At 34.6% G+C, this 26,340-nt stretch overlaps 1 protein-coding gene across 2 annotated transcripts in view; it reads left to right on the forward strand.

The window, feature by feature from the left end:
* Window positions 1-808: 808 nt before the first annotated feature.
* LOC120626850 (homeotic protein ultrabithorax) overlaps window positions 809-26,340 on the forward strand; it is a 194,561-nt gene continuing 169,029 nt past the window's right edge. For both annotated transcript variants that reach the window (XR_005658877.1, XM_039894626.1), the window contains exon 1: window positions 809-1,682. Coding sequence is in view for 1 of the 2 variants with exons in the window: in XM_039894626.1 (XP_039750560.1) it covers window positions 1,223-1,682 (460 nt within the window). In the remaining variant the exon portion in view is untranslated. The remainder of the gene's footprint in view (window positions 1,683-26,340) is intronic.

A 26,340-nucleotide genomic window follows, 5' to 3' on the forward strand; every position in this document is an offset into this window, starting at 1 on the left:
AGTGCTCTCGCGATAATGCACTATTGTTTACCCTTCGATAGTGCGTCTTCCACTGCACGCGCCACACTGGGTCCGAAAGAGACAGCTATACATATCGCGACTCAGTCCACGCAATACGCGTTCCACAAATACCACCCATCCCACTCGAACGTACGATAACGCTCCGCGAGCGACAGTAACAGAGACTCTACTCGCATAAAACAGGTAGTAGAAGAAATAATAATCATCTTTACGACTTCTCACTCTATTCAGCACCTTGTTACGATACTGCGCGCTCATTGTACCCGACCGAGAGTGGTTGTAAAATCTTTTCTTTACTGGCCCGTTTCACTAATTGTACGTTTATGAGTTTACGACTTTGCGGCTTTACTTTTCAGTAGCCAAGTCATTATTGGCCTTTTGTAGGTGTTATTTTTTGCTTGTTGACTTAAGTGAGCCGCGTTAAGTCGATTTTAAGTGCTAACAAGTGACACTTAGCCATTCAAAGTTTAATTTTTTATATTATAGGTACTTTTTGATGTTTGTGTTATTCTTTTAATAAAGTTGAAGTGGATAGACTGTTTTTCAGGAATGTAGAGTTGATGAAAGAGTAAAGTAAACAGCGTTTGTCAGCATTACAGCTTCAGGCTCGGGCACGTGGCTCAGGAGGAGTGATAAGCGAGGGAAAAGAGCGTGACTGATAATATTTATAGTGATTAGCGAAAAGGGGACGGAACAATCGTCAGTGTCGGTATCGCAGGCGGCGCGCGGGGCGGCGCGCGTGGCCTCTTCGACTCCGTGCGCTTAGTAGACTGCGTGAGCCCAGTCGCGCCGGTCGCTCCCGGCTTATAGTCGCTCGCTGTGCAATCGCGACTGCAAACTTCACTCGCGACACACGCCTCCACCACATGTCCACTCCAATCTGAACCGAGCACTCAGCCACTCGCACGTGACGCGAAGTGACGTGACGACCCGGCACATGAGACACACGGGAGCGTTTAAAAACTCGTAAAACCGCGGCACGTGCTCTACAGTCGTAAAATAATCGTAAAAAGTAAACACAAGTCGGCCGGCCTTTATCGCCGATGAAACACATTATGACGGTCGGGTGACGTTTAATAGGCAATAAAATTAATAAAGTTGACACACACTCGTCTATTCGGAGTGACGTTCGCGTTATCACGGCACGCGGGGCCGCGATGACATAAGTGTTCCCCGAGTGACGTTAGTGTCTGTGATCAGAATGAACTCCTATTTCGAGCAGGGCGGTTTCTACGGCGCCCATGGGGTGCACCAGGGCGGCGGTGGCGGCGACCAGTACCGCGGGTTTCCTTTAGGCTTGACCTATGCCCAACCTCATGCGCTGCATCAGCCCAGGCCTCAGGATTCGCCGTACGATGCATCGGTGGCAGCTGCTTGTAAAATTTACGCGGGAGAACAGCAGTACGCTAAGGCTGACTGCTCGAAAGCCGGTGGCGAGCAACAGAACGGTTACGGTGGCAAGGAGGCGTGGGGTTCGAGTCTCGGCGCGCTCGTGAGGCCCGCAGCATGCACGCCTGAAGCGCGATACAGTGAGTCGTCGAGTCCGGGACGAGGTCTTCCCTGGGGGAACCAGTGTACACTACCCGGAGCCGCGGCCTCAGCGCAACCTGTCCAACACCAGCCCTCCAACCACACATTTTATCCTTGGATGGCCATAGCAGGTAAGTCTATTAATTACCAATTTATTAAAAATATAAACCTTACCATGCCTTCGATTATTCGAATCCTATGGAAACTAAAATAAATAATATTTGATATAATATATTAATAATAAAAAACTTAAATAACTTTAATTATTATTTAGTACCTATAGAAAACAAAAATAAATATTTTCAACTTCACATAAGTTCGATTTTCATTTGCGATGATCTACTAAAATTTAGTATTTCGAATTTATTAGACAAGAATTTAAAACTTATCATTCCTGCGATTATTGGCTATTTGATGTAAAAAATAATAATAAAGATTACGTATTTCCTCAAAATCTAAAACTCACCATATCTTTTTTCATGATTATCCTATTCCATGAAAGTAGAAAAAGCGTTTTATATAAAATATCTGTAATAGATCAACGGTGGATTAATAAATTATTCATTTCTAAGCGAAAAGAAATTATTAATTAACGGTTAATCGAAACGACCATAGAGTTGCTTATCTACTTGAATGAAAGCTCTAAAATGACGCACTATCGAATCTGTAGTCCACTTTATTTTATTGTTCAAGAACTCAAAAATATCTAATTAATTATGTTAAATATGTGAGAAATGCTAATTGAATACAAGTTATATACATCGATAACGTTGAAGATTCCCATAGGGTCGGTCTTTCTAATAAGATACCAGTAAGAACGGAACGCAGGTAGCTCGCAGTTTAAGTACCAATAAAAAGCACATAAAACGAACGACCCTCGTTAACACCTTATTAGTGTAACAGATTTGAGTGTCATTCAAACTTTATTGTAGTATAATAAAATTTTATAATTTATTATATAGTTGACGTAAATTAAATGAATTGATACACAATAATAAATATTCCCATTACCGTTAAGATAACGGACAAATAAATTTAAATAATGAGTCGAAATAAATTATTCAATAAATTGCACTTCCTTCTTATTTTTAAAAATGTATTCATTTTATACTACTGGTAAGCGGTGATAACCCAGTGGTTAGGACTTCAGGTTCACTTTTCGGTGGCCGAGTTCGAATCCCAGCACGCACATCTAACTTATCTAAGTTATGTGCGTTTTAAGTACCTAATTAAAATTTCACTTGCTTCAACGGTGATGGAAAATATGAGAAAACTTGCATGCCTGAGAGTTCTCCATAATAATCTCAAAGGCGTGCGAAGTAGGTAAACCAATCCGCACTGGGCCAGCCTGGTGGACTATGGGCTTAATCCTTCTCATTGTGTGAGTAAACCCGTGCGCTGTAGTGTAATTGTAGGGTAATGGGAAGTTATGATGATGATGATCCTTCGGGTTATATTACCTATTTATTTGAAAAGTTTATAGTTTTACCTATGTATAAAGCTCATACAGCATATTAAGGATTAATTTACTGAGCTAAGCGAGTTCACCTTTACTTCGGTGAATCCACTGTTTTATTCGGTCCATCTGTCCAATAGTCAAACCTATCTATCTCTTTAACACACATCTAACTTTTAGAATCAATTCTTAAAAGAGAAAACTAAAGAGTAACCAAAAGTAAAATTGAACGAAGCTCATATCGAGTCCACGGTTGGTTTGTGATGTCATTGAGAAGTTTTTTTATCAGAGTTGTATAATAAAGTAAACTTCTTGTAGCGATTATTTGAGAGATGGCGCTGTACGTGGAGTATCTTATTCAGAATCGTATTAAAATTGAAATAAAATACTTTGTTGGCTCCATCAATTATAATTATTCTAAAAGTGGGCACTTGCGTCGTGTGTCGTCGATATTTAATCTTTTCATCATTGAAGTAATTAAATCAGATTTTTTTATTATATTTAATATGTGCTTCCACTAATAATTAAACCTCAAACTTTCCAACACCCGCTCACTCGGTATAAAATGTCTTACAAGAGTTGCCTATAGCACGACGTAATCTCAAAATTAAGTGCAAGTAAATATAAAAGTAATAAAACTGTAGAAGAGTTGGAATTTTCGCCGAGCAAAGTTGTTGTCAATGTATGTTGGTTAGTTTTTCATTCACGCAGCAACGTACGGTCGTAATTTTTTGTTTAGAACTAATTTTTGGGCCCGACTTACGCCACTTTAATCCTGGACATAAGACAAAGTGAATTTGTTGATATTTCTTTCGATATGCTATAGCGGATCCAGTTTTATATGCTAACGATTTTTGAACTAACTTTGCTATTCAAGCATTCGCCTAACATGGCCTGTTCTGCCCCAGTGAAGCATTTTAGAGCTCCCCGTGTAGAAGCGCGCGCGCCGCCGTACGCCCGCCCGGGTCAATGGCCCGATCTAGTTTGGGCGCATTATTATTAACTTTGGATTCGAATACTGGCTAATACACGACCACTTCTCGCTCCTTTGATGAACTTGACATTACAAAGCTACAAACTAACCTCTTTCTGTAACAGTCGGGGGTAAATAGGAGTTATTTTTTTACTAAGAAGGTAGGTAATTAGGCCACCTACCAGGCAATAGTCAAAAACTGGTCAATATTAATATTAACGGCCGATTGGCGCAGTTTGCAGCGACCCGTTTGAGTTTGTGTGATGAGCATGAATGTTTTTCAGTGTCTGGGTATTTATATGTATATTATTCATAAAAATATTCATCAGTCATCTTAGTACCCATAACACAAGCTATGCTTACCTTCTTTGGGGCTAGATAGCGATGAGTGCGTTGTCGTAGTATATAAATTATTAAACAATAAATATATACTTATTCCACTTCTCGCTGATATGATGAACTCGACATTACATAAACACAAAATAACCTCCTTCTATAACAGTCGGGTAATATGAGTTTTTATTTATCATGAAGGTAGGTTATGCCACATACAAAAAAATAACTGGTAAAAACTGGCTAATATACGACCACTTCTTGCTTATTTGATGAACACAACATTATGTAGACACAAATAACCCTTTTTCTGTTGGTAACAGAAGACAGAAGTTTTTATTTATTTCAAAGGTAGTTTCCTGCCGTCCTTGTATTTACAAAACTTTGAAATATTAAAGGATAAACTTTTTCGATTAAATAAAGTTAAATAGCTAGGCAAAAATTATTACCATTTTTGTTTCTAAGCTTGTCACTCGATCGCTCGTCTGTACAGACTAGGTTCTGGGTTATATTTATATTTTATATATTAATCCAAACAAGCAATTAATAATATTAAAAACTAAAATGAAAAAGTGGGAAAAACTGAAAAAGCGTACGGTAAAAAGCGCAAAAAATAAAAATGCCTTGTTGGAAATTAATCATACAAGAAAATCATACTTGTTACTTTTAATCTTAAGCAAATATAATTTTATATTATATATATTATTATCGATTAGATTTTTTTGTTTAACACTCATATCCCTCATCAATAAATACTTTAAAACATTTCTCTTTTTTACCTGAAAAAAGTAAAAGATGATGATGCTTGAATACATAAATCTTAAAACATATTTTTTTTTGTTATAGGTAGTAGGTTCCTTAATTTAATCAAGTCAGTGAGATGTTATAATAGAGTCTTCAGTGCAGTGCTCTCACCAACTACCTACCTCAAATGGTACAATACCATTGAAATTAGAACTTGTTCAAATAAGAATTATTTAGTTCCAAAAAAAATTTATTACGTGTAACAGCGATGCAATGAGTATAAAAATTGTAACTAAGTAGGTTATTTTTTCATATTCCTTTATTAATACACAAATGGGGTCTACTTTTTTTGGGTTCGTATATAAGGAAACGCCTAAACAGCAAGTAAATAAACCAGGAACCGACACTTGGAACGACCTCGAACTTAATGAAATCTTGAACCCAATGAAATCGGGTAATCCAATGAATGTGATACGGTAACACCGGCCATTCGATGCCTACTAAGGCGTAATTAACACGACGCGCGTGTGGTCTCGATTCTCATAACTCATGCGACTTGATAAAATTAAGTAACACGGCCTAAAAAATAAAACTAACCAAAATAAGTAGTCGGACTGTCGGCCATATTTCACTCCGGTTCACGCAACGCGGGCCGCGAAAACAATACAAGGACGTGGCCCATGTGGCCCGTCTGAGGTCCTGTCCTTAAGGGCCTACCGTTGATGCAAAATATATTTTCGTCCAAAATTCAAAAAAGCTTAATTCAGTCTTGGAAAACTGCATATGTTTTCAGTCGTAATGGTGACTCGCTGACTATGTTTCTAATTAGAAAAAACAGAGCCACTCAGCCGACGATGTAGACAAATACTATGTACTTAACTTGTAATACTTGTACACTGTGAAATGTCTACCTATCACAATCATTTCAGAATGAATCCAAAATCCCAAGAATACCAAAGTTTTGCTGACAGTGCTACCTTAAGGCTTAAAAACATATTAACTAAATAAGGGTCTTATATTAATCACATTGTTAAAAAGTATCTATACGAAATCAAATCAGGAAAGAACTGAATGAAGAGAAATTGGTAATAACATAAATATATCTGAATATTGCTAAAAAAATATTTTAGCTGGTTTGTTTGAAATTTAGTTCTTACGTACAACAGATTTTTTTTATTAAATAGGTATCCACAAAAATATTATTTTCTTAGTGTGTATTTCACTGATGAAAAGGCGCATGAAAACGCTGAGAAGGGGCCTTAAGAACTCGTAGTCTGCGAGTCGAAACAATCTCGCTTTCAAATTTTATTTCAATTCGATTTCGACGTGTGTTTCGGATAATTGGTAGGAAGGTTTCTTCTTTTGAAATTTGGAGTTGAAGCCCATGTTTTTAACCCAACTGTGCGATGATAGTAGATGGGTAATGTATTTACCAGTCTACATTGTTCCTCGATACAAATTATGTATGGAAGTTTGTTCTTTTGTTGACCTATAGAGACGCAAACTCATTAATTTAATTATTGACCCAATTTAGCAATTATATGTGCCTGAGTCAGTACGAGGTTAAAGCTAGACTACGAAAATGTGTGAACGTTCCAACTATTGCTAAGTTGTGAAGTGCTCTCTAACGCATCCCTAGCTCACAAACTTGGCTCTCATTCTTAGCTCGAATCTCCCTATATCAAAAACAAAGAGCATCATTTAATGCTGGCAATATAAGAAAGAGCTGGGAAAATTGACGGACGGCAGACAGACGGACGGTCGGACCTTCCGCTACGGAAACTTAAAAAATACTAGGTTTATTACCATACCTATCATGAAAGATCTTTTTGTATCAACAATCATATACAGACTCCTTTTGCCATAAATCCTTTTAAATAACACATACATTAGGCTACAAAGTTTAGCTAATAAATTAATAACGCGTTTTATAATCTACATTATTTTACATTAGTAACCTATTTAATTGTGTAATAGGTTTTTATCTAACAGTAAAACTTCCGATTTTTGTGTATGACCATAAAAATGAATTCAATTAAGTATTACGACAAAAATTATTATGAACGTAGTTCAACCGTATTTAAATTAATATGAAATCTTTTGCATTTTATCGTAATTAAATTAGTGCTCATCCATTACAAAAATGAATAATCATTTAAATGGGGAAAAATATAAGATAAATGCGCTGGTGTAATTATTTTGTTGAGAAAAAAGCAAAATGTAGTTCCTTATAAATCACCGAGCAGAAATTGTTTGCATACAAGCGACGTTTTAGGGTTCTATCGAAATTTTTATTGTGTGACTTTTTGGATTATTTTTTAGACTAAAGCTAAATTTCTTGTTATGGGTATGTGAAAATATTCTGTAAACATGTAGGTACCTGGCTAAGTTTGAGCAATATAACCAGCACAAATTTAATTCAAAACGGGCTGCACTTAAGGGCCTTATTTATGCAGATTAACTTATCTATTGGTTAAAAACTCAAAAAACAATGTATGACTGAACAAACCGGTGAAGTGGTTATAGCCCAGTGAAACGGTGAGAGATAGTAGTTAGGAGCTCGACTTCACTATCGGCTTGCCGAATTCGAGTCCCAGCTCTAACTTTTCTAAGTTATGTGCGTTTTAAGTAATTAAAATATGACTTGTTTCTCGAGAGTGCTCGATGATATTTTAAAAGGTGTGTGGAGTCCACCAATCCGCACTGGAGCAGCGTGGTGGAGTACAGCCTTAACCCGTTCTTATTGTGGTAGGAGACCAGTGGTGTAGTGGGCCGGTAATGGGTTGATATGACGAAATCTTGAGCCGCAATAAAAATTACATTTATATTATTTTTTTATTTCAGTTATATCTAGCCCTGTTATGACGCAGTCTAAGATTAGGGGTAAGGTCAGTATCAACGCGGCATCGTATACGAACGCTAAATCGGCACGCCTTTGGGTGTAACTAACCACAGCCAAAGTCTCTTTCCCACGAAACCAAAATAAACCTAACTACTGGTTGGAGGGGGGGGGGGGGGGGGTTAACTACTAATGAGGGGGGTAACTAAATCCATGCCTCCTACTTGATAAAAACGTAGGTACCTACTAATGTATTTTTGTAAGGAACCACTGATGAAGTTTTCAGTTCTCACAAATACGAATTTTTAACCAGATGACTACAAATTGGAGATTAATTTGATGATGCGGTTTAAATGCAACGTTGTTAATTAGTGGAATTATTCTTACATGAAACAAAAAGTTATTAGGTAAGCTTGTGTAATTGTATTCTAATGATTTTGTATGCACTGACACTTAAAATTAAGATGAGAAGGTTATTTAGAAAACTTTAATAATAATTATTCTATATAACTTTATTAATAACATCTGCTTGATGTTTAGTAAGACGCGCGGTAGTGCGTTTTATCATTTCTTTTTTAATAGACCACAGAAAGTGGCGTGCACAAAGTTTTTTACCATGTTATGCATAGAACAGAAATTTTTATAAATTGAATATGCATATAAACATTTTTTTTTCGGAATTGACAGGATTTGAACCTGCGACTCTCTGGCAATCGCGGCCTGAGCACTAGCAAGATATAGAGCAGAAAGTTCACATAAGATGGAAAAAAAAGTCCTTCTTTACGAGTTGTTTAAAATGTTTGGTTGGTTGCTCTTATGCATAAATATAAATATATATACTAAGACGATACACACATCGCCAAAGAAAGCGTAGCTTGTGTTATGGGTACTAAGATTTATGAATAATATACATAAATACTTAGAATATATATATAAACACCCAGACACTGAAAAACATTCATGCTCATCACACAAACATTTTCCAGTAGTGGGAATCGAACGCACGGCCTTGGGCTCAGAAAGCAGGCTCGCTGCAAACTGCGCAAATCGGCCGCATGTAAACGCCACTGATCATAGGAAACTACTAACATGAGCCGCTGCCATTTGGCCATGTATCATCATCATATCAATAAACAAAAAGATAACAATGGACAGGCAATTTAATAAGTTGAAGAAAAACATCGTGAGGCAACCTGCATGCCTGAAAGCTCTCCATAATGTTCTCAAAGGAAGTCAACCAATTCGCACTTGGTCAGCGGGTGGACTACGGACCTTCGCATTGCAAGAGAAGACCAGTGTCCTTTAGTGGCTTGGTAATGACGAAAACGGAAAGATTTGCATCAGCACATTATTAGGTAGAATATGGATTTTAACTTTGCTGTAGGGCTTATTGTCTTCGTTAAGCGTCCGTTAAAATATTCATGACGATGATGATATCGCCACGTAATTAATATTTATAATATTATATTTTGCTAGATTATAATAATTTCAGCTATTTTAGCGCATGCAAATTAGTTTTTTTTGTAACTTAATAGTTATTTTTGAATTTATAACCTTTTTGATCCAGCCAAGGTTGTTAATTTGCGATGATGGATGATAGCATGATAACTAGTCCAAAAATAATTTATTTCGGTAAGAAACAAAGACCCTTGTGGCAGAAGACATTTACTTTAAATAAAATTCCATTACAATTAAAATATACTTAACAAATTACAATAAAAGGGAGGTAGGAGATGAGGATGAGATGGGAGAGAACAAAACAAGAGATACAACGATATACAAAAGGATATACATTCACAGACTTTACATAGACAGACATAGACTTTAAAGAATTTTTATTTTGGATGATATAAAGTATAGCTATTTTGGCAGATCTTCAGTCATCTTGTAGGTAAGTACCGCTAGAAACGGAAAACATGAAATTCAGTGCGGACAAATTCGCCGCTAACTGCTAGTTGAAAATATTTTTTCATCACACGTAGGTACAACGTTTCAAGTTGGCGTTACAACCTGCATCTAACCTTACCTTACCTGACCCTATAATTTCTAAACAGGTTCCAAAATTGGCGACTGAATTTCGCTCGGGGCAAAATATTTTAAATGCTCCTTTATTAAAGGGAAATGAGATATTGTAATCACTACCTAGTTGTTCACTTCAAGGTACATGCGTCCTGCTTATTACTGTGGTTTTTTTTACAATTGGAATTCGAATGCAATTGATTTTTAATAATTCTTTTGTTTCGTTATCTTTATACAATATAAAAATCAGGTTTCCTATGTTTGTGTTCGCATAACTCTAAAAGTAGCAATTGGATTGACTTGAAATTTTTACACAATGTAGTTTTTACATAAATAAGTATTTTTATAAAGTTATTAATTTTTTTTATTCTCAATAGAACTTTAAAGCCCACCCCACAGCCAAAGTTCATAAAGTATATAGTAGAAAAGGTAGAGTTTTAGATAGAGAACAGGCGTTATAACTTTTAATTGTAACATTTTTATCTTCATATCTATAATTTTACACAAACGTTTATTCTAACCATGAAAACAGTAGCTGTTTATAAGATAAGAACCTACTTCAATAGCATAATTATAAAAGTCCAAGGTCTCAAAATGGCCGGCGGTGTTCTCTAGTAATTTGTAAGTAGAGCCTATACCCAATCTTTTGTATAATGGCCGGCCTTCAATTATTTAAAACGTGCGATAGTGCGGTCGAACCTTGAACGAAAGTTGCCTTATAAACAAGTTGATTCGGAAAGGTTCTAGTCCACTGGGGTGATACCTATAGTGTTACGATCCACAGACTTAAGGAAATATAATATATAAGGAAACAAAATACAGAGGAAGGAACAATGATTTTGTCATATTAAACACAATAGTTTTAATATCTCAAATATGACAACTCAACTAAACGGTTAAAACAATTCGCTATGTCGTAGTACCTAAACGTACCATAAAGGTCAATATTCCATGCATATCTATCTATTGGCAAAACACCTCAGTATTAACATTTGTGTAAGATATAAATCCTATAGTTAGATAAGAATACTAAATTAATGGTGACTAATTGAGTGATGTCTGGAAATAAGTTATTTGACTAAAAGTCGATTAGCATTGAATAGACAAAGTTAGTCTCTGTGGGAAATTTTCTCAAAAGGCGACACTGTTTCAATTTGATGGAGCATCAAAATAATATAATATTATGATATTTTATTTGAAATAAACTAAAATTTGCTTTGTTTTTATCCTCTTACTATTCTATTTTTATTTGCTTAGAAATACTGTTAATTTTTATGTACAGGAATAAGCGGTGATAACAGTGGTTAGGACTTTGACTTAACTTTCGAGGGGTCGAGTTCGAATTCCAGCAAGGACCTCTAAGGAATGTGCGTTTTAAGAAATTAAAATATCACTTGCTGCAACGGTGAAAAAAAACGTGAGGAAACCTGCATACCTACCTGATTATTTCTCCAAAATGTTCTCAAGGGTGTGTGAAGTCCACCTCCACACTGGGCCAGCGTGGTGGACTACAGCATTAACTCAATAGTCATACTTTCCCAAACTATTTATAATAAGAATAGAAAAAAAATCCTATCCTGTTAAACCGTTGGGGTCAACTTTGTTTATCCGAGTGATTGTTTGAATTAATATTTAAATAGTACCTATTATAAATAATAAAAAATTGCAAGCGCGTAGGTACTAACTATTGAATACAAACAGTTTAGTTATAAATCTTTAGCTCCAGTAAAATACGGACTGACGCAACATTGACTCATGGCGCCCGTCTTGAAGAGTGCTCTACTTTATGTTATCGACGCGATTCGAATGTAAATTATTTCCACCTTATTTACATACAGACACCTACGAATAGCTATAACTTATTTTATATCTGGATTTATACTAAAATGTCCATACTTTGAATTATTAATTTAGATAATAATCAACAAAAGTTTACCTTTATTAAACTCATAAAAGTTTTAACAACTACAAATTCTTATGATAATAATAATTCAAATTGTTTAGATTTAAAAAAAAAACTGTTTCTTGTTGTGGTAGGTAGGTAACCTAGATACCAAAATAAGCGTATTATTTATTAGTCAAAAAATGTTTTTGGTTGAAAGATTCATCTCTAGGTACAGAGCTTTAAGTGGGTAGGTAGGTACGTGTACAATAAAAAACGGCCTTGAGCAACTGAATTCATAAAGAATGCTACGTATCTACCTACCTACTTACTCAATAGTTCCTAATGGTACCACAAATTGGCTCGTCCGCACCGCACACAATCAAAACAAACACTGAGTACACACAAAAATAACGACATAATGGCCCCGTAACAGTCGCAAGCCATAAACTAATAATGGGGGAAATATGTTTTATGACTTTCAAGTTTTGAATACGCTCAGTTTTTTGAGTTTTAGTGAGTCAAAAATCGTTTGAGAGTGAACACGTTCTTTGGCTTGTAGAGTTTTCTATAATAATTAATTATTAAAACTCGAAATATATTAATTAATTCGGTGATGTAGAAAGATTGACGGGCTGCATTGCGGGGGGAGGTGTGCGTTGTTTCCCGCCTGAGCGTTCGCCGACGGCCATCTTGGATAAGGATCGATCATAGGTGTGCAGCTGTGAAGTGATAAATATGGAGTTGCATTGGTGTGCGTACTTTCTTTCTGTGTGCGACGAAAGCTCGCGATCTCCGGGACTCACGCGCAGACCTGCAATAAGTTTTAATTTTAACGTTATGAAAATAATATAATAACTATCTATAAGATAATTCAATCATAATAAATATAAGTAAATAAAGTAGTTAAGAAAACCAAAAAAAAATCTATTAAATGTGATGAAAAGAATTGGTAGAGTGGCCTTTAAAATAAAATAATTAGGAGAAACTAAGTAAGCAGTGCATAAAGTGGTCGTCTAAGGTAGTTAAAGAAATGAAAAGTCCTTCTTCCATACCTACGTGATAATAAAAAACTGGATGGTAAGCGGTTTATTTGCAAGCCATTGGATAGTCGGTAAAGTATGTAGGTAGGTATATTAATGTTTACCTACGTACGTAATTACCGACATTTCCGTAACGTGACGGCAGATCAGAATAAAGTAGTATACGGGCAGCGGCGTCCTCTGTACTACTACTAACATCTCCTGCGATCACTTACCCGTCTACCCAGCGTGACGATTATAGGCAAACCCCATTGGCAGAGGCCTATAGTCCAGCAGTGGACTGCTGTAGGATAGGCTTTTGATGAACAATTTAAATTTTTATGTCGTAGGTGCAGTATACCTATATTTTCAAGGCTTACAAACTGTCCCTAACCTAATCTTAAAATTTCAAAACATTAATTGTCCACTTTAATGTACTTACAGCTACGTTTAAAAAATATTAAGGCGTTAGTAATCGACATTGGAGTAGGTCTAAAAATATATTTTTAAAGGATAACCAACCACAAAACACCGCTTGTTCCGTACAGACGAGTAAATTGAAGGTTTGATCGCCGTACGGTCTGCAAAAAAAATTGATTTACAAAAATAATTACCGAAACGGAGCTACATAGATCTCGCCTAAAAACTTAACTGTATCTAAGTAGATAATACCCCGTATGAAGATAAATGAAACCAAGCCCCGGCTGGGAACAGGTCAGGTTATTACGCGTTGCATTGGAAATCATCGGTTACGTACAACCAAACCGTGACTTTCTACAGTAATCTTACAATTGTTCCGATTCCACTCTTTGTTTGCTGAGAACTTGCATCCATTTTTGTTTTTCCGATTTTAGCGTTCCTTGTTTCTATTTGGAGTAGGTCGATAAAAATATATGTTATGGATAACAATATTAATATTATTCCTATATTTTACAGAATATTTAAACAATATTATGAGATACATTCTTCTTAATTTAATAGTGTGCAACTTTCAATAGGCAGGTAGGTATGTACCAGGTGAATAAAATGATCTTAGCTATTAATTTTTGATCAAATGTAGGTACCTACATATTTGATCGATAGCATAACCCAATATCCGGTTTATAAGGTGTATTTCTATAAAGTCTGTAGGTTTGTGGCTTAACATGCATTTCAGTTTTAAGTCTGATACGTAAAATGACTTATCATAATTGTTTTTTTTAATGGAAAATGTTACACAAAGTATTGAAATTTATAAACTTTTACTAGGGAGCTCTGTGGGCTTACTACCATCGCTTAATGTAGTATTCCTTCAACATCGTTCAATCCTTTGTTTCCGAAATATATAATTCTTACTAAGCTTCCTCAACTAAAGTAATATGAAACTGAAATTTTAAAATAATACATACAGCAATGGTTGAATTATATAGCTGACTGATTAAAGTCTTCTTTGAAATAGGTAATTTTATTCACAAGAGCATAAAATGCAGTTTTAGTTGGCTAATACAATTAGCATAAATAAACAAGAAATTGAAGGGCATGAGAAGTAAAGAGATTTTTTTTAATTAAAAAAAACATAGGTCTCTACAAATTTTTACGCAGCTTAAATGCCATCGAATGTTTTATATTCTTTAACATAAAATCAATTATTATGCCGACAGTTCTGTAGGACGACGATGGAAAAATTCATCAAAGTGCCATTTATGTTGCAATTGCAGTGTGATATCTACCAATTATTAAAGATATATTATACCTAACGTCTACGGGCATACCTATAGATAAATAGGTATTATTATGCAGTCGAAGTTGGTCGGTCGGTCCGCCCCGGGGATGTTATGTTAGGGTATTTGACCAAGACTAGCGAGCCCAATAATACTTGCCTACCTCAGGAATAATTTTACAAGTTCCATGTTTTAAAAAAATCCAAGTTAGTATGTAAGTATAAATACCTAGTAGTAGGTAGTAGGTTTAGTAGATACGCAAATGTAATGTCTTTCTAATTCCTAAAAGTCATTGGCTATACTTACCCATTCCCTTACCAGTTCTAACTTCTAACGCAGTACTTATAGGTATAGAACTAGTCTAGTTTTCCTGATATAGACAGAATACCTACATATATCGCGTTTAATATTGAATATTTATAAAGCAAGCTAACAATGAAACCTTTAAAAAGAAGAATATTGAATAAAAATGTGACTATCAATATTAACTCCATAACTCAGATAATGTAAATTTTATGTATAATTGTTTTTTTTAATCTTACGCTATAACCCAAATATTATTAAATGTTACCTAAAATTACAAATACAAATATAAAGAGGTTAAAATGCAATGAATCGTGTAGGTAGTTACTTGCAATGGCTGATCAACCTAAAGATACCTACCTAATTGTTAATAAATAATATTATATGATTACACTAATTAGGTATATTACCGAGAAAATAATCGTAGACGCTATATTTAAATAAGTTTTTTCTCTTTTATATACAATGTAATAGATACCTACCTATTATATGTAAGTAAAGCTTTGCCAGCAAAGGTTATCTATTATTTATCTTTTTCAATGCTTTGCAAATCGATCGTGATCTTCTAGCGTCTACTTATTCAATCGCGTGAAAGTTAACAACGATTTGTATGGAATCAAAAGTACGCCATCTAGTGACCGTTTGGCAATATTATAGCAAAACTTCTCTAAGAGCCTTTTTAATTGTTCGCTGATGTTTGTATGATAATATGCTGTGACTGTTTTGCTTAGTTTTAAAATTATAACCCGTACTGTTATCTTCATGCAATTTAGCAAATTACTTTTGCAGGTGTAAAAACCCCTTTAGTACCCACTTACCAAACTTAAGTAGGTAATTTAAGGTGTGTCAATGCACATTTATTCAATCATTATTTATGCACAAACTGATAAATGAAAATTTTAGTTAGGTAATTTAAAACACCTTTAGGTATCATTAATTTTGAAGTTGGTTAGGTTCACTCCTATTCATAAACCTAATTATAGAAACATTTAAATTAGAAATTGCTCAAGTAATACATATCTAATGTGACCATTAGTTTATTTCGTCATAGCGGGACATATTGTGCAGATTTATGTATGCAAAACTGTGCGTATTTATTTAAGCAAAACTGAGAAAGCGGGACCTTTTGATCTCTTCATCAATAGCGGGACAGACAACCGAAAAGCGGGAAAGTCCCGCCCAAAGCGGGACCTATGGTCACGCTATACATAACTGACCATCGGTGCTTTCATATTGAGCGATGACTCAATAAAAGCACGTACAAACAAACAAAATATAACCTGCATATTCCAATGTGACTAAAATAGTCTACCGAAGAATCGTTCTAAATCTAAAATCGTTATAAATCCCTAGTAGGTAATATAATTATATTTAAAAGTGGATGTGTTTCTGTTTGTTTGTTAGTTTGTTAGTTTGTTCAGCTCAGCACAGTCCGCCTGTTTTGAAAAAAAAATAACACAGAGTTAGTTTTAATCTTGGAGACCCATATTATAACATATATCTACTTCTTATCCTGTTCAAACACCGGAGTACCGTTCCCGCGAGTTAAAAATAAAATAAGCTTTGGTTCCTATGTATAGGTATCCTTATGGAAGGATTAGTAATCTTAATTTCAGAAAACCTAAAGGTTCAAAAAAAGTTTAAAGAGCGGACGGAAGTCGTGGTCATCAGCTAAGTATCTCAATACCAAGAATATAACTAGTTTAATTTAAATGTTACTTAACTATTCATCTGTTAATGTAGTGTTTATTTAGAAAGCTCAAAATCTTAGCATTGCGTGGTCAACAAACCTTTAACGGTCCGCTTGAAGTCTGCTCGCCAATTAATTATTTTGCACGATCCTCCACTCTACAACAGTCGCCGACAGAATACTCACACGAAAACGAAACTTTTGTATGATATGTAAACTAGGTTTTTTTTTTCATAACATCAATATTATTATTTTAAAATATAAATAAATAAATTAAAATATTCTGTAAAACTTTTTTCTCTTAGTAGGTATCTTTTTAATTAATATGTTGTATGATAATAGTAAAGTACGTAAAAGGTTTTCCTACATTGCAAGCTATAACAGTTCTTTTGGCTATATAATTTAAAGAGATTTATATTAAATATTTTTTAAAACAGCAAAAGTTTTTAGCACTAAGAACAGTGCTGACAGGAACAGTAACTGGCGGACAGTGCTGAGCTGAACAAACTAACAAACAAACAGAAACACTTCCACTTTTAAATATAATTATATTACCTACTAGGGATTTATGACGATTTTAGATTTAGAACGATTTTTACTTATGTCAAAATCGATAATTTAATATTAATAACTTATTATGGCCTCCTGGCTTTAACAGTATTGTAGCTAATTAAAATCGAAATAATTGAACTAAAGTGTTTATTTTGTACTTGCATAAATAATGACGCTATAAGTTAGAAGTGAAGCATGTCGTTTTATAAAATTGCGCCAACTAATTCAACCGAGCCCTAACCCGTTTCAAGTAAACTATTAAACCATATTTAATTTCACATAAACAGTGCATGGCAACATACACCTCGTATAAATAACTCCGCCACCACCTTTAAGTTTGATGCAAAAATCTCACTAACGTTAAGCGAAATTAATTTTTATTTCTATCCTTCTTAGTTTCATTTTTCAGGAGTAACGTAACACAGCCTTTTTCTGTCTCCTAAACTTTTGATGAACCCTTTGGCTTTAGATATAAGGACAGTTATTGCAAAGCACTTAGAATATTTTATGATGTTTTAGAATTATTGTCTTGATATAAGGGGTTTCGTGCCGAAACTAACGTTTTACAGAACAATGTTTTAAACTAAGTCGGACAATCGTGTTAATTTTGGTACGAGTTTCAACAAGCAACTTTCATAGTATTAATTAATGTTACCTACCTTCAATATTATAAACCTATGCTCCCTACACTAATTACTTTACTAATGTTTATAAAGTAAAAATACTATGATCCCTCTTAGCTCTCTGCCACTTTCTGTTCTGTTATCAGTTCTTTATTATTTTTATGATATGAGAAAAGAAGTCTGGATTTAACAAGAATGCCCATAAAAAAATAACAAAATGACTGCTTCACATTTTTTTATTGGTATTGGATAGTAACGACAATATTCAAAGCCCATGCGATATACTTAATTATTTGTTATTATTATTATTTCATACATAATCATATAACAATTTGAGTATCACTTTTACTACATCACCTGGCTATTTCGTAGTTTTAAAATTGAATAGTCTAGTTTCAGTGTCTAAATTAGATCAATATACAAGTACGTAAATAAATACTTAGATTAAAGGTGGATAATATTTTTTGAGGTCTATGATGTTACATTATAGCTAGATATAATATGCTGTCTGTTTTGTCACTTTTGTAGTGTCCCGCTCACGTATTAACGACGCAACGTGACATTACATAATCTAAAGCATAGAAGACGGTTTCGCTGCTTTATATAATAACTAAATATTGCCCGCGTTCATCGTCCGCGTTTATTACGGATTTTTAGGAATCCGGAAAGGCTCCTTAAGGAGCGTTTGTTTTCCAGTAGCCTCAGTACGTGATTTGGTCGCTCGAAATAGAAGGGTCGTTTTTGCATGTCAATCTTTGTATCGTCATAAAATGAACTCGTTTTAGTGACACAAATGCTGTTGGTACAAGCGTTATGTCAAAAGCAGGAGCTAAAGAATTTGAGCTTTAACTCAATGTGAATAAGATCCAGTTTACTTCGAATTTAAAGTATTGCCATACTCTAAAACGACTCCTCGCTAGTGAGCGAGCAAATCTTGTACCAACTTACTAAGGCTACGGGGATCAAGTTAGGTACCTACTCAATGCCAAAAATCATGTTGATTGGTTGCTTAGTTAAGGCGTTATCAAGGACAAACAAACAAACACACTTTCGCATTTAAAAATTAATAAGGATTATTATTTAAAAAATTTAATTAGTAAGTATACCCACTTGCTTTTTCGAGGTAAAGATAAGATACTTGCTACAAATAATAGTACCTGCCTTCTAAAGTAAATCATTGTTTTATAACGGTTAAAAAAACAAAACGTCTTATCACTTTATAATGGATGAGTATAGTACCTACCCAAGTATAAATAACCGCTTGCATGTAAGTTCACGTACCTCGGTTTCATTACACATTTGCTACTTTTTAATTATTCTTAGTCAATCACACACCGCATTTATATCCCGTATCGAATATGTTGGATCCGTCACGGCAGTCTCAGATTTGCTTCGGATCTCGATATAACGATCAATAAAGTTTATCACACCATTTCGGTAGGAATCCGATAATTATCTACCAATAAAATTTTATAGACGATTCGATTGTTAGCGCGTTTTAGTCTAGTATCCACCATGTTGGTGAAAGTTCGAATAACATTTTCTGTTTTTTTATACTATGGCAAATTTTTAATGAGTTGCATGTTGTGAGTGAAAAATACCTATTGTTTTGACTGCTAAACAGTTTATATTAATCTGGAATCATGATTAGGTGAGAGACAAGAGAACAGAGAGAAAAGAAGAGAGAGAGAACAACTTAGAAAGTCAGTATGTAGTAGGTTATACAAATTACAAACTACAAAGTAGTCCCGTGTTGCCCTGGAAGAACTCGTGGAGTTTATTTTAGGCCATACGAGTTGAACACTCTGTGCCAGTAGGCAAAAGTCCGTAGGGATTTTTACCTTCCTGGGAAAACTGTTTATAAGTATTTAACTAGCTGTTACCCGTGACTTCATCCGCGATTGGTTTGGTTTTTCCCAATCTCTGAAGAACCGATTTTTTTTCCTGTAGCTCTAACATGCACACTACGAAATAATTATGTATACCATTTTCTCGTCCTATTTGTTTGAGAAAATACGAGATTTTTTAGTTTAGTTAAGCAACTAACGTTTTTAATTTCTGCATGGTTCGGTATGGTTTCCAGTTTCTTCTCCGCCTTCTAAAGTATAAACCTATGCTTATCGATCAGAATCATGCTAGCAAGTAAGTATAAATATAGGTATTTTGCGACTTTCATCAAGATTAGTTGAGTATACATTACAAACAAACAAAAAGTAACATATTCATATTTGTAGGGATTCTTATAGAATGCAGAGTTGCTTTGGAATTGTTACAAGCTTTCCAAAATTGAAATATTAACAGCGGCAACAGAAAGCTTGCGCTGGCGCCGTTGTCAGTGATGTATGGGCCCCACCACGTACAAAACTAATAAACCCTTCTACTATTACTGGAGTCTCATGAGAAAATATATGTGTCTCTTTCTAGCATAAAATTCAATTCCAAATTAACCCTATTAGAAACCAAAAGTAGACTTCAATACATATTTAGGTACTGGTTAGTAAATTTTTACCTTAAATTAAAATGTAATTGACGAAAATAATTCATAATTATTCATAATATATAAAACTAGTGTTACTAAACATAATTATTATACCTGAACTATGAAAGATACAAGAGAATAATAAAGGATAATTACTAACCTAAGTGTTTTTAGTTGAAATAAAATCACAATAAATTATTCAACCTTGCTGCCTTTGTTGCAATCTCGTCTAAGAAAGAGACGACACTGTTAACCAAGGCTCTTGCTTAACTAAGACAAGGCAGAGTTGAAAACGGTCGAAAGCCTAACTTAACTTAAACGATACATGCGGGTAAAAAAAAGACGTTTCTATTATAGGGCCCGTTTTTTCATCACAGCCGATGGCCAGGAACACGGCAGTAAATTATAATTTATGAACCCGCAGGACAACGAAATTAAGTTATCCACCATTTCCTATCAATGGCGGCGTTCTTTTTGATCGTAATTACTGAAGCAGTGTAGTGCCGTTCAGAAATTCGTATGTAACGGACGTACGAAAGCAGTTCAGTTCCATATTTGTGAGCCGGTGCAAGTTGTGAGGGGAATTCTAGTGTTCGTTATGCATGTGGCGTCAGAATTGTTAAAGCGTCGTGACCTACCACAGTTAATTTTTCCGCGGCGCAGCAAAGAGCTCTGATCAAGTGATGCTCATTGCCAATTTAAGCCCTATAAACTTTGACAGCTGTCGTCAAGTTGTAGACAATTTTAAAGGCGGCTCTTAGACTAAAACCCGTAGTGTTCGTTCTTGAACGAAACTATATATAGATGCATAATTAGCGCGGTCTTTCGTAACATGAGCCGTGTAAGTTTACACTTAAGAAGAAGGATTTGCTTTTACTTTTCGCACGCCTCACGGGAGATGTGTTTAGTTGTCAGCGCACGAATGTTAGAATAAACGGCGTCCCCGCAGAATTATAATAAGAGTTTCCTTCTACGCAGACTTGCGATACATTAAACATTACTTTGCCCGCCGTCATGTTTACAACGGAAAATACGGCTGCGCTCTGTGTGTTAAGTGCAGTTTTATAATGTGTTTTAAATTAGCCATTAAGATATAGAATTGAATTACTGGAAATGATTTTGAAGTGCAATTTTGAAGTATGAGATACGTGATTCGGCGTACAAATGAGATAGCTTAAGATTGGTGATATGTAACTATGTATATTTTTAGTGTGTTTCAAATGTGTCAGTGTTTTTAAGAGGTCAGGGACCGGGAACTTTATGAATGCGAGCGCACGAAGCCGGCGCGCGGCGTAAATGTGTCTCTACAAACATAGTCTTTAGCACTTTGAGTTACGGCGCCGTTATGGCCTAGACTAGCGTAATTGTTAAACACTATCATAAAAATTGCTTATTCATTAAATGATAGAGTTTCCTCTTTGTTACTTTGAAGACTTCCTATTAGATGTTAGAATTACTATTATACCCTGTCTACCTGTTATTATTGTTAGATACTTAGTATCAAATCACAACACATGTTATAACTGAAGTCATATTTTAACACTAAACTGACGAGATAGTACCCTAAATACTAAGAAGTTATACGCGGTAACCATTTTTCTATCTTATTACTTACATATACATATATATATATATACCTTCTATTAGTTACGTAATAAAGTAATTGGAAATAAATTAAGTGAAGTCCGTGTTTTAAGACGAAGTATATAGCAAATGTAAGCTGTAATTAATTCGATCAGCCTTAACAAAATATTATGAATTTTGCCTTCTAAGATTCATTTTAAATCGCCTTTTCTTTTAAGATCATTTTAATACTTTTACGACTATGTAATGATAGGTACCAACTAATTACATTTAAGTAATTACAGGATTTTTTTGTTGAAGTATTTGCATTTTGTATGTCAGGTAGGTTAGTACCTAATAATCTGTATCCTAAGTATAGAATATTTTTGTCGACTTTTTTTATTCGACAGCGGAAGCTCTCGGAATAGTTTTACATACTTATTCGTAAAATATCTGCAGTTTTGTAGTTTCACAGCCATCCCTGGACTTTTGCGGAGACAATGCGGGCTTTAGGGGTAATACAATCTCACTGTATGCTATGTTATCTGACCTACAGAGAATCTGCGGATTTAATATGTCAGTTAGTATAATACGCACATAATAAAACGCCAAATAAGATGTAGATTACTACAACATGACAAGGTGTATCGTTCCAACTCTTCATTTCGCACGCATAAACATAAACATTCCACCAGTTCAGCTAAAGAGCTAAAATAAGCATCGCTAGTTTTATATTATAAAGAATTTCTAACGTAGGTAGATGTTTTAGATTCCTGTCTACGATGAATGATAAGATAGAGTCATTAATATTTATCATTTTCATTTATTCGGAACATATGAATTCTTAAGGATTATTTTTGTTACTTAGCTATATTTGGTAAAGGTTTCTATATCTAACTCTCTTGAGATTTTTGTTCTATTCTAAGATATAGACAATCATAATGTGATATATCTACATTTGTGCCTATACTTCATTGTAATAATTAACAAGAATACATTTTTTTTTGCTTTTTGGCTAGCTGAATTGTTGCCAGAAAAAAAATTACATTAAATACTTTTGCATGTACCTAATGTGAAATTTAAAATTTTAATAGTATAGATTAGCAAGATAAAGAACAGAACAATTATGGTATTATAAAGTTAACTTAAAATCCAAAATGGTCACATGCCTCCTTTCTCCAAGGAGATAGAGAATCAATCAAGTGGTTTGAGCCGTAACACTTATCTTATGAGAGTTGTTGGGCTTTATTTATATGTAGAAAGTTATACCTACTTACATTTCGATTATATTTTATTCATCATATAACATTGTTACCTTTGGAAACGTAATAGAGAACGTGGAAAACAGTGGTAGAGTCGCGGTTAGATTTTATACGTTACCTTGTGCAGAAAACCTGCAGTTTCCATTACTTACCTGTCAAAGAAAGGCGTGAAAAGCATAACGTGCTGGCCACAAGACATTGCCGTTCGCAGGGTGCGATAATACGCGCGGTGCGAAAGAAATCCCTCAATGAAACCATTTTATGGAAGTACATAAACCAAGCATGCCACGAGTAGAGGTGACCGGTGTGGCATTCTAACGATACACTTATGAAACTGAAGAAAATTCCAAATATTAAAAAAAAAAAAATTATATAATTAATAGTCTATATCGTATTTATAAAGGATAGGATTTAATTCATAGTTATCGTTTTGGTTAAGTAGACAGACAAATATTTTCCAGTAGATATATACCTTCTAGTCCCGATTGATGTAGGTACAGATGGTATCTACCTATACAGATATCTACCTAGTTATTATATTGCTGCAATATTTTATACAGACCACGTTTTAGTTGCACTTGGTAAATTATACGTCTGACTTTTAGTTACCATTAAAACAATAGCTTTTAAAAGCAATTGATATTACGATCGAATACCTAGTAGGTACCTTCATGAATTTCAGTAAAAATAGGTTCTCTTGAATTTTAAAGTTCATGGCATGTTACTGTAGCCGTATTTCTTTGACGTCTCGTTTGCGTCTCGATCGTATCCTTCAGTTTTTTAAAACTCCTACTGGAGATTTTCTTCATTTTATATCATCTGCATACCAGTTGCATTGTGCATACCCTCTATGCACGCCACAGAGCGCTGAGGACATATGTGTATAATATATTGTATGAGAGATTGTAGATTCTTCAACTGTGGCTGTGTTTTCATTATCTCACACGAACTCATGGGAGTTTGATCACTTTCAATAATTAGAAATTACAGGTATATAATGTTTTTATGTTTCTTAGGCATGACGGACGTGGTAAAATAAGCATAGGCATTGTTCAAACCTCTTTGGAACTTAAAACAGGTTATAAAGAGTAAAATTAAGTTAAGGGTATTATAGTACTCTGAATGAAGAAGAGTAGATAAATCAAAGTTAAGGCAAAAGTTCATGTAGTTGGATAATTTTGGAGGGCGAGAGCGGCGACCCCGCCTTCCGTCCCGTGACCTCACTAAAACTGCGATTTAACACTAATCGACCCCGACACCTTCGATTTAGTGTTTTTTGGTCCTAGAACCTCAAGTCTTCCTAGTAGCAACATTTGAACGTCTTAAGTACCTACCGGAAGGCTATTTCATAAATGTGTTTAATTTACCACAGGTAAAATTACAAAACAGCTGATTAAATTAGGTACCAATACCAAATCGCTTCGCTTTAAGTGATTGATAACGCGATAACTAGGTTGTTTCATAATATATACATCGATTTTTTTTACTACCCGTTTAAAGTATTTTTTTGTAAAACATTAAATAGTAAACATTGGACTTAGCCAGAAAATTAATACCTTTTAAACTAACATAACGTTTTTATGATCAAGAATCAATATAACTTCTCACGTGCTGGCCACGGGACATTCGCACCGGGCGAATTTTCGGCCAATATCAATAATTGTTTGGTTAGCATCGCGACATACTTACTATAAGACGTTATGCCCATCTAATGGGGTTCTATCAGCAAAGCATTTTCTCTTTCCATTTAAAGAGCTTGGTTACCCTATTAATCGCAGCTAAGCTTAACGTAGCATACGTTGATAACTTTCGTTTTTTAATAGATCTCATTAAATTCTCGTAAAAAGCTTTGTCCCACTATTAAAAGTGTTTGTTGAGAACACGAGCAAAACAGGTGAATAGCCAACGTAACTTAGGTTAAAATCAATGTTCCTACAAGCAATCAGTTTCCTGTTATATTATCCGGCTCCACGTACAAACTTGAACTTAATGACACAGTACTAAAGTTTATTTTCGGTCGCAAGTAGTTAACTTTACGTTAACGGCCTTAAGGTTCTTCAACATTGTATTGCAATTTTAATAAATTACCTAATAGAAACATTTAATTTGAATAAATTAGCAATTGAATTGGCCAGAAATATTTCGATTCACACCAGATAATTGGTCGATAGAAAAGTGTTTAAACGGACGTTTAACCGTTTAACTAGCAATATGTAATTGGTTTCATTTATAAAAATAAATATTCATTACCTATTACATGTATATCATGATATTATGAATATAAATTAATTATGATTATTATTTTACAATTGTTTTGGTTATTAGCTCTCTGTAATACGAAATAGTAGATGTAATTTTCCACGTAACACTTTGACTTTGGTTTTTAATTGTTTGATTTGCGGGAGACCAGAAAGTTATTAGCAAATTAATTTGAAAAACTGTTCTATTCCCATACGTGTTTATAACGTTTTTTTGTCTAACATGAAACCCAGTCTAATAATATAGTCTACTGATCCGATTAACCAGCATGCTGGACTGTCTTAAATTCTTTCCTTTCTGAGAGGAGACCCTGAGTTGATAGTAAGGGTGATGATATGCAACATTCGTTTCTATGTTAATACACCCATATAAAGTAATCTAACGGTAAACCTTCGTTCCTTATGTAACCTGTTATATGTGTGCAAAGCCTTATCATGCTCATAAAATGTTAGATACAACATTGGTGGCAAATGATGAGGAAATTACTGTCACTAAAGAGATATCGCGTGGGCCTTAAGGTCCTGATTTTGTATTAAAGTGCAAAGCTTACCTCTCGATCGCTCAGTAGCGTCTGAATTAAGATAATGTTCACACCTGCCTGTGCATTAAACGTCACAATACGACTTCAACGCAATAAGACGATGATTTTACGACTCTACATCGGCCGTTGAAAGAGTTGGATTTTATTTTATTAATTTTACGATCGTTTTAAAGTGTCGATGTTATTACAAAGTAGGTGTATATTTTTATTGTATGGCTATATTTATGAGTAAAGAAACACGTTGGATCTTTAGTGAATGGTATTAATCGCAATAAAATGCACTATTATATTCTAATCTTTAAATATTTTTATTAATATTTATTAAATTACCAACATTGGTATTAAATAGAAAGTGCAATATTAATAATTAACTCAATGAAAGTTGGTAATTACACAAGTGCGGGTTTTTTGACTACACACGCATTTGAGAACATTATGGAAAACTCTCCGGCTTTCGCGATATTTATATGATTACGGTGAGGGACCGTTGAAACAAGTGATAATTTATTCCTTAAAACGCCGAAGCCCTAACCTCAAGGCTAGCACCTC

The sequence above is a fragment of the Pararge aegeria genome, chromosome 10 (genome assembly GCF_905163445.1).
Source record: "Pararge aegeria chromosome 10, ilParAegt1.1, whole genome shotgun sequence".
Classification (NCBI taxonomy): Eukaryota; Metazoa; Arthropoda; class Insecta; order Lepidoptera; family Nymphalidae; genus Pararge; species Pararge aegeria.